The sequence below is a fragment of the Numida meleagris genome, chromosome 8 (assembly GCF_002078875.1).
Source record: "Numida meleagris isolate 19003 breed g44 Domestic line chromosome 8, NumMel1.0, whole genome shotgun sequence".
NCBI classification, from domain to species: domain Eukaryota; kingdom Metazoa; phylum Chordata; class Aves; order Galliformes; family Numididae; genus Numida; species Numida meleagris.
In genome coordinates this window covers 1191872-1200323 of record NC_034416.1, presented here as the reverse complement: position 1 = coordinate 1200323, position 8452 = coordinate 1191872, and the positions used below count along the sequence as shown (strand labels likewise).

The 8452-nt window shown below is 61.4% G+C and overlaps 1 protein-coding gene across 1 annotated transcript; it reads right to left on the bottom strand.

The window, feature by feature from the left end:
• LOC110403392 (leucine-rich repeat-containing protein 32-like) lies at positions 2073-5162 on the bottom strand. The gene is made up of 2 exons (XM_021406543.1): positions 4699-5162; positions 2073-4022 (listed from the first exon to the last, which is right to left on the bottom strand). The coding sequence occupies exons 1-2, from the start codon at positions 4804-4806 to the stop codon at positions 2097-2099; spliced, it is 2034 nt and encodes a 677-aa protein (XP_021262218.1). The 5' UTR covers positions 4807-5162; the 3' UTR covers positions 2073-2096.

The window sequence follows — 8452 nt, the reverse complement described above, 5'->3', positions numbered from 1 at the left end:
GGGGACGGGGACCACGGGCGTGCAGAAGCCGTGGGTGAGGGCTCAAAGGGAACAGAGCACGTGGGGACATGGCCACGGGGTGACTGTGACAGCAGCGTCCCGGCACAGACTGGGCTCTGCTGCACGCCCTGTCCCCAGGGCACCAGGATAGAAGGCGGCAGGGCGGGGGCACCCAGCTGCAGAACAGCTGTCTGCATCTGCACGGCTGCCCCTGAGAAAAGGCAGGGGATGCCTGGGAGCCGCCTTCCTGCTGCACTCGCTGCCAGCAGCTCTGCGGCTGTGTGCTGGAGGGTGGTGCAGGTCCCCGTCTGGCCGGAGCCCCAGCAGAGAGGAAAAGAGTGTCATGCATGACACGTCTGACCTCACCAATGAGGCAGGAGTGGCTGGCGGGGGTGGCACTGAGTCACGCAGCCGAGGCGGTGGTAGGGAGTGATAATGGGAAGCAGCGGTGGCACCGTCCCGCGGGAGGGAGGGCACCGGGCAGAGGTCCTGGAGGACGAGCAGATGGGGATGGGATGTGGAAGAGACACTGCCATCAGCCCTGGTCCGATCCCGAAGCCACAGAGTGAACACCACAGCTGCTGGAAACATAAATCCCACCTGTCTGCAGTACGGGGACAATGGTTTTAAGATCATCGCCGGCAAGAACTCGAAAGGAAGGGACGCCTCCAGCAGCAGCTCTGCTATCGTGGCTGTGTGTGGCTGCGGGTGTCGGGTGCGATACGGAGCAGGAGCCACAGCAGCATTGCAGGAGCTCCAAGTGCTTGGCCCTGCGTTACCCTACAGCGGAGCTGGGGGAGCTGGGGGCTGAGCTGTGCCTGTCGGAGGGGCAGCACGAGGGGTCTCTGCCCGCTGCATCCCACAGCTCCCAGCCGGGCTCCTGTCCCCGTGGAGAAAAGGGGAAAAAGCTCAACTGTGCCTTACCTCGGGTCAGTTGCAGGCAAGGTAATTTCCGCGTGAGTTAGCAGAACAGCTGGTTGGGAACTTCTGATAAAATCTATTTTACTTTGAAAATGAAATGATTCAGTGAAATGTGAAAGGTTTCCACTGGAAAGAATTTGTTTTGCTGGATTTCTCAACTGATTCTCCAGAAAATCTGTAAGGGTCAGAGTCTGTCAGCCACCAGCGCTCCTCTCAGACCAGAACTTACACTGCCCACAGCTTGGCACAGATCGCAGCATGCGGACACGATCATTTCAGTTGCTCATCATCAACATTCTTCAGATCTCTTAACCTCACGTTCAATCAAGAAAAAGCTCAGAACACCAAAACCACGGGGCTCTCCTGGGAGCAACCATGGGACACAGCTCAGAGCCCCGCTTTTTGAACCAGACACAGACGCAGAGAACCGTGCACTTTTTCCCTGGATTGCTTTCCACACTTCAGCCCCTCTCTGCCCTCCTCCACTGGCTCTCCTTGATTTCCCAGCCCCATGGCAGAGCCAGCACCCATCTGCTGCCCCTCGCACCCCGTGCTGCGTGGGGAAACTGAGGCACGGTGTCAGCACGGGCCCACCCCCCACTGGGTCCCATCCAGAGCAGCGTGCTGCAGCCCAGCAGGATGTGGGCAGCTCTTGGTGAGTTGTACAGAGAAAACATTCTCTGCTTCACAGGAAAACTGTGGTAAAAAATAAAGAGTTCGGTAATCAGGATTTTAAGTGAACTCCAAGCTGTGCTGCTCTCACATCCCCTAACGCCCCAGGTGTGCAGACACGGAGGTGGGTGCCCTGGGCTGGGGACTTTCAGAGCAGAACCACAGAGATGTGAAACACGGGAGGTTGGGGCACAGCCTCGTCCATCCCTTCCTGACCCTATGGGTGCCAGCTGGGAGCCAGGCTGCCAAACTCACAGTGGTGGCATCACGCTCCTGGCTGCGGGGACGATGCCCTTCTCAGAGCAGAGGGCAGAACCTCCCCTGACACTGCTCATGGCCCTTTGGATGGGAGAACCTTCCTCCCCGAGAGGAATGGGCTGCAGGGACCCAGCTCTGCCCGGTGCCTGCTCAGCGCTGGGCGTATGAGTGTGGGGAGAGGTGCCTGAAATATAATCATATTAATAATATTATCGACAACACGGAGCTGCAGTTTGTTCTCCCGGCTATACTTTAGTGTCGCTGTGTGCTGGCCCCCCCCCGGCCGCTCTCTCTGTTTGGGGCTGGGGAGGCAGGACCCCCACCCCGCGGCCCCGCAGCCGGCACGCCCCGCAGCCCGCACACAGCAGGATGCCGAGCAGGGCCAGCACCAGCACTGAGCTGCCACCCCAGGGCTGCGGGCACGGCCACGGCGGGCGGCTGCTGAGCGGGGCTGTCCTGTTTGTGACGCTGTGATGAGTGCAGCGCGCACGGTGCACGTCGGGCAGTTGCACACCTGCTGCCTGCAGCGCATCCAACCAGCCCAGCCTGCAACAATGGAAGGGGTTCCCTGCCAGGCACAGTGCCCGCAGGCTGTGGGTCCACCCCACCAGTGCCTGCTCGGGCAGCGCTGGCAGCTCGTTGTCGCTGACATCCAGGATTTGCAGCGGGGAGCAGAACAAACCCGTGGGCAGAAGGCTCAGGCGGTTGCCCGAGAGGTCCAACACCCTGAGCTCATCCAGGCAGGGGATCTCAGCCCCGCTGTCGTCCATGTGGTTTCCCCGCAGCCAGAGATGCTGCAGGGAGTGCTCCAGCCCCTCCAGCGCTGCCCGTGGCACGGTCAGGCCCCGGTTCTCGGACAGGTCCAGGGAGAGCAGCGGGGTCTGGCTGAAGGTGCGGGGCAGCAGCTGGGTGAGGCTGTTCCTGCGAAGGCTGAGGTGCTGCAGGTGGGGGATGTTGTGGAAGGCGGTGCAGGGTTCTGCCCCTGGAGAGCCGCCTCCCGACGTCCCCCCCACGTCACTCCCGCAGGGCTGGAAGCTGTTGGAGCCCAGGTCAATGGCTTCCAGCTGGGGCAGGGCATCAAAGAACCAACGGGGCAGAGCACGGATGGCATTGCCATGGAGGTCCACGGAGCGCACGGAGAGCACCGCGTCCTCCTGCCACGTGGCCGTGCCATTCCTGCCCCTGTCCCCGTCCCTGGTCAGCAGCTCCATGGTGATGTTCTGGAGGCAGTTCATGGCCACGCTGAGAGTGAACAGGGAGCGCATGGCACGGAAGAACAGCAGTGGGAGCAGCTGCAGGCTGTTGTAGCTGAGGTCCAGCTCGGCCAGGCGGGTCAGGCTGGCTGCGGTGCCCAGCGATGTGTTGAAGCTCACCACCTCCTCATAGCGCAGCACAAACTGCACCGGGCGGTGCGAGCCGGGGTCCAGCGAAGCGATAGCGTTGTGGGAGAGGTTGAGGTGCACGAGATGGTGCGCGGCCGGGAGCTGCGGGAAGGAGAGCAGCCGGTTGTGGCTCAGGTCGAGCACCTGGAGCAGGTAGGGACCCTGTCCCTCCTCCCAGCCAAACAGCTCCAGGGCGTTGTGGCTCAGGTTCAGGACTTGCAGCTGCCTCAGGCTGAAGCTGGAGAGGCAGTGCAGGGAGTTCAGGGCCAGGCTGAGCACCGCCAGCTCCTGCAGCGCCTCGAACGCTCCCTCCTCGATGTCCATGATGTAGTTGTTGCTGAGGTCCAGCTCTCTCAGCCGCGGGGAGCCCCGGAAGATGCCCGCTGGCAGCTGGCTCAGCTTGTTCCCAGGCAGGTGCAGTGCCCGCAGTGCAGTGAGGCTGTCCAGGAACCCCCCCACCATGTGGCTCTCCAGGCCATTGGCCGACAGGTCCAGCACCTCTATATCCCGCAGTGCGACGAAAGCCATCGCATTGTCCTGGTAGCTGTGGTGCAGGCGGTTGGAGCCCAGCAGCAGTGAGTGCAGCCGGGGCAGCCGGGCCAGCCCCGAGATGGCCTCCAGGCGGTTGGAGCGCAGGTCCAGGTGCTCGAGCTGCCCCAGCGCAGGCAGGCAGCTCTCCGACAGGTTCTGGAGGAGGTTGTGGGACAGTTCGAGGCGCTTCACTCCTGGGGGGAGGTCCTTGGGAAAGCTGTGCAGCCCAGCAGCCCTGCAGGACACCTTCGTGGGGCTCTACAGAGAAACGGGGAAACCCATCAGCACCGGCCGGCACAGCTCCTGCCAGCGGAGCTGCTCTTTGCCATCTGCTCTGCACCTGCAGTGGGAAGGGCTGAGGCCACCAGGAGCTGCTCAGGAGACCAGCAGCTTCTCCATGGGGTGAGCTGTCAGCGGTGAAGGACCTTGCTTTTTCCATCTGTTTTTGTGCATGGTGCCATTTGCTGGTTTGGGTGCAGGCCGTCACCAGCACTCCTGAGCCTTAGCTCTTGAGGATAAGCGAGGGAGAGGAAGGCAATGTCTGCCTGATGGTGCTCCTGGTCGTGCAAGAAGCCCCGCGCTCTGGCCCCGTAGGCTGTCCTCTCATGCCGTGAGTGAAAGGTTAATGGCATCACTGACAGTGCTGCCCTGCAGAGCATCCCTGTCCCGTCCAATCCCCTGGAAATGGTCTCACTGGTTTGAAAGGTGCCACTGATGGGGAGCAGCTGTGACAGGCTATGGGCAGACAGCTCGAAGCCAGCAGAGCAGAGGGGAGCAGGAAGGTGGGGAGATAGGGATGGATAAAGAGGTGGGGGCTGGATGAGGTTAGTGCCGTGGGGGAGAGGCGTGTGAGACCTCCCTTTGCTGCACAGAGGGATGGGTGCTGTGAACCAGCACAGAGTGCTGTGACAGCCTCGGGAAGCAGCAGCCTTACCTGCTGGCACGGTGGAGGCCTGGGCTTCGCCTCCCCACCAGCGTGGGCCTCGAGGATGGCCGGCAGCAGGCAGAGCAGCAGGGATCCTGCCCCAGGGACGCTCCGCATGGTGGCACCGCCAGCCCTGCTCGCGGCTCCACTGCTCTGCTCCAGCCCCTGCCCAGCGCCCCATAAATAGGCTGCGGCATGGACGGGGGAAGGAGATAGCGTGAGGGGGTGTCGGCAGCTGCGGAAGTGGGAAAGGAGACATATACGACCACGGAGGGGAAAAACAGTGCACAAAACCACAAGGAAGGGAAAGAGAAACCGCTGGAGGCAGGGCTGCACGAGGGCTCAGGTGATCCACTGAAACCACCGTGGAAATGAAGCATCAGGAAGGAACGCTGTGCTTGGGAGAGCGGAGGGTTCTGCAGGAGTTCCCCGCTCAGAGCTGCTCTTCCCCTGCCCTGTGCCAAGGCTGTGCCTGCAGCCTGGACACCCCCAGCTCCCACTGGGGCTCCCAGCACCACAGGTGAGCTCAGTGCCAGGGGAGCAAATCCCCCTCCTGCGCGACCTGAGATACAACCGCTGCGCTCTCACCGCTCGGCCCTTGGTTGGGGGGGCACGAAGCAAAGCTCTGGGTGGGAGCTGGGGTGGACACAGCCCTTCCCTTGTCCCCAGAGGGGACACAGAGCCAGGCTCCTCACTGCCACCTCCCCACTGGGCCTGGAAGAGAGCTGCTGTGCCCCCAGCCCACCCTGGGGCTGTCTTTGTTCTGGGTGCAGCAGTAGAGCGGTTGCTCTGTTCCTAGACATGCCTGGCAGAATAATACATACTAAAAGCATTTTTCCCCTACTTGCATATTCCATACATATGTGATTATATCTAAAGACACAGCAGTCTGTCTTTTCCCGGGGTTGCCCTTGGCCAGCTCACACCACGGAGAGCATTCTGTTGCCTCTGGGCTGTGGTTCCTCCTGGACAGACAGACAGCAGCGCTGGACCCCCCCGGTGCCGAGGGCTGAGCCCTCCCCACCGCCCGCGGTGGATGCGCTCGGGCCAAGGGCAGCTGCAGCGGAACAACCCCTGATTGTTCTCAGTGCACATCTCTCCAGATGTGGAACCAGGCAGCTCCACCCAGGAGCCACCGGCCTCTGGCTGAACCCGCACGTCCTCATCTCCCTGCACCGGGCGTCCTGGGGTGCCCCAGCTGTCACCCGAGCCCTGGGTACGGGTCTGCAGGGCACGCAGGAAGGAGGAAATCAGCCAAAAGTCCCCGATCAAAGGCAGGGACTGCTGCGGAGAATCCCTGGCCGTTCGCATCCTGCGCCTGTGAACTCCCCGTGCTGGACCCATGTCCTGTCCCCTCTCTTTTGGGGCACTGGTTTAGGGCACAGCCCGCCCTGCTCCTGTGCAGGGATGTGTCTGAGCTGGGGCTGCTGCAGCACGGGGACGAGCCCCTCCGCGCCCACCACCTGGCTGATATCCAGGGACACCCAGAGATCAGGAAAAAGCTTTATTTGCAAAGAAAATATTGACAATTTACATAAACTTACATCCTAATTTATATACATTATGTATATTTTATATACAGATAGTGTCTTGAATAAAGATGTCGAAGCACAAAACAGCATCGGTATATCTCTGTGCAGCTCAGATAACGGGTGTGGAGTTGTGCCTCTTTTTCCCACAACTCCTCTCCCATTCTGTTTTGGTTGGGGGGCGAGGAGGGGCTTCCTCCCACCCCTGCAAGCGATGAGGGTGGGCACGGCGTGGGGCCAGGCCAGAGAGCACAGCACCCACACACGGCTGTGCCTGGGCAAGGGAGAGCCCAAGAAATGGGGCAAACCCCAGCGAGAGGGGCTCAGCCCACAGTGCTGAGTGCTGTGAGCCTGCTCCCATGCTCTGAGCCGGGACAGCACCTCTGGATTTTGTGGGGCCGGGGAAAGCGCTCACCTGAGAGCAGCCCCGGGGTGAGCACCTGCCCTGTACCTCTCAGCCTGGGAAATACAACGGCCCTTTTCTAACGCCCAATGCTGAGAGGACAGTGCCGCGACCCTGACGGGCTGGTGGTGGCAGCAGGAGCCCCTCAGCCCCCGCCCTGGGTGAGGTTGGTGCTGGAGGAAGCACAGCCGGCATCTGTGGGTGGGGAGCCACGACCTAACGAGCGCGCTGGGGAGCATCCCTCCTCCCAAAGGCCCCAAACACAAAAGCAGAGCTGGCTTCCCTACGGGCTGTCTCTGTACCGGAGGTCTTGGGAGGGAGAAGGGTTTCAGACACTGAGTTATATACCAATTGGCTGCTTGCTACATTTCTGCAACTGGAGTCCAGCCGAAGGCTGAGCAGCAGAGCTAAGGCACGTGGGTGTGGGCGAGCTGAAGGAGCGCCGGGAGGAAGGCAGCGGCGGCTGTTCTGGCGGAGAGACACCAGAGGCAAGGATGGAGCGAGGCCCTGTTCCTGCTGGAGCTTACAACCTTCCATACAAATGAACCCCTCCAGCTGTCCCGAGCTGCTTCCAGGCCCTTTGGCTCCAACGACGGAAAGGCGTAGAGGCACCAAAGGCGGTGGCACAGAGCAGTGTCAAACAGAAGCAGCTTTACTACAGCCTGGGTAACCGCGCCGCAACACCGCACCCACGAGAACGCGCTGCTGGAGCGGCCCAAGGGTTTCAAGTACTGAGGACTCCACGGCTGCCAGGCACGGAGCAGCGAGGGAGGACGGCCACCAACAGCCACCAGTGGCCACCAGCAGCCACCAGCAGCCACCTCCTGCTGCCCACGAGGAAGGGGCACCGCCTCCTGCTCCTGCCCCGTGTGCACACCAAGAGGGATCGCGGTGCCAGCGCCGGGGTGTTCGCAGCAGATGGGATTCTCCCTTTTCCTCCTCCCGCTCGCGGGCGCGTTCAGAAGCGAAGCACAGCTCCTGCCAGCGGGGGACGAGGAATGCCAGCGACATCCACCGCGCTCTCCCGAGCCATCGCGTTATTTATGCTTGCCCCTAAGCCTCGCTGCTCAGACTGTATTCTAAAGCAATTCTGTTAATGATTTGCTTCATGTTCTCACTATACGCAGTTGTCCCGATTCATTCTTGTCAGAGGAACGTGTCCTTCTTAATCCGTTTTAAAGGAAGTAAACCACAAAGGCTGGTTCAGCGCCCCTCAGGCTCTCGCTAGCCCGACACGTTAAGGCTAGAAAGGAGGAGAACATATTGAAAAAGAACTCGCAGGCAATTTTTCATGCAGCTATTTTACAAACTGCACGCCTCCTGTGAATAGCGAGGCTGAAGCCAAAGCTGAGTGCCCCCGAGAAAAACTTATCTCCCCATAACTGCACTATTTGGCAAGTGAGATCACTCGCCACGGCCGAGGGGAGCAGCGGGGCCCGGAGCGCTGCGGGCGGGGGGGACCCCGCGGGGGGACAGCAACGTGTGACGTGGGGGGACGCCGGCTCACGCTGCAGGTGACCTCTGCTGGGGGAGGCCTGGCTGCCACCCGGACCTTGGTTCCCCGTCTGCCTGTTGGCGTTTGCCATAGGGTCTGCCAGCTCACTGCCCTCTCTGCGTCGCGAAAGGCGCTCGGAAGGAAAGCCGCTCGCCGAAGGACGCGAGCAGGCGTGCGCTACGGCACGGCACGGCACGACGCGGCAATTAGCGCTTCGGCCTCAGCTCCAGCGCAGCTTACAGCTTCAGATCTCGCCCCCAGTTGAGGGGAGGTGACGGGAGAGAGTTGCTCAAGAAGCCAAAAGAAACAATAGCGTCCTCGCTCCTCTATTAGTCA

Excerpts from the sequence above, each read along its gene's own strand:
- LOC110403392 (XM_021406543.1), bottom strand. The coding sequence starts at position 4,806 with ATGCGGAGCGTCCCTGGGGCAGGATCCCTGCTGCTCTGCCTGCTGCCG. Across the intron at positions 4,023-4,698 it reads GGCCTCCACCGTGCCAGCAG|AGCCCCACGAAGGTGTCCTG; the intron begins GTAAGGCTGCTG and ends GTTTCTCTGTAG.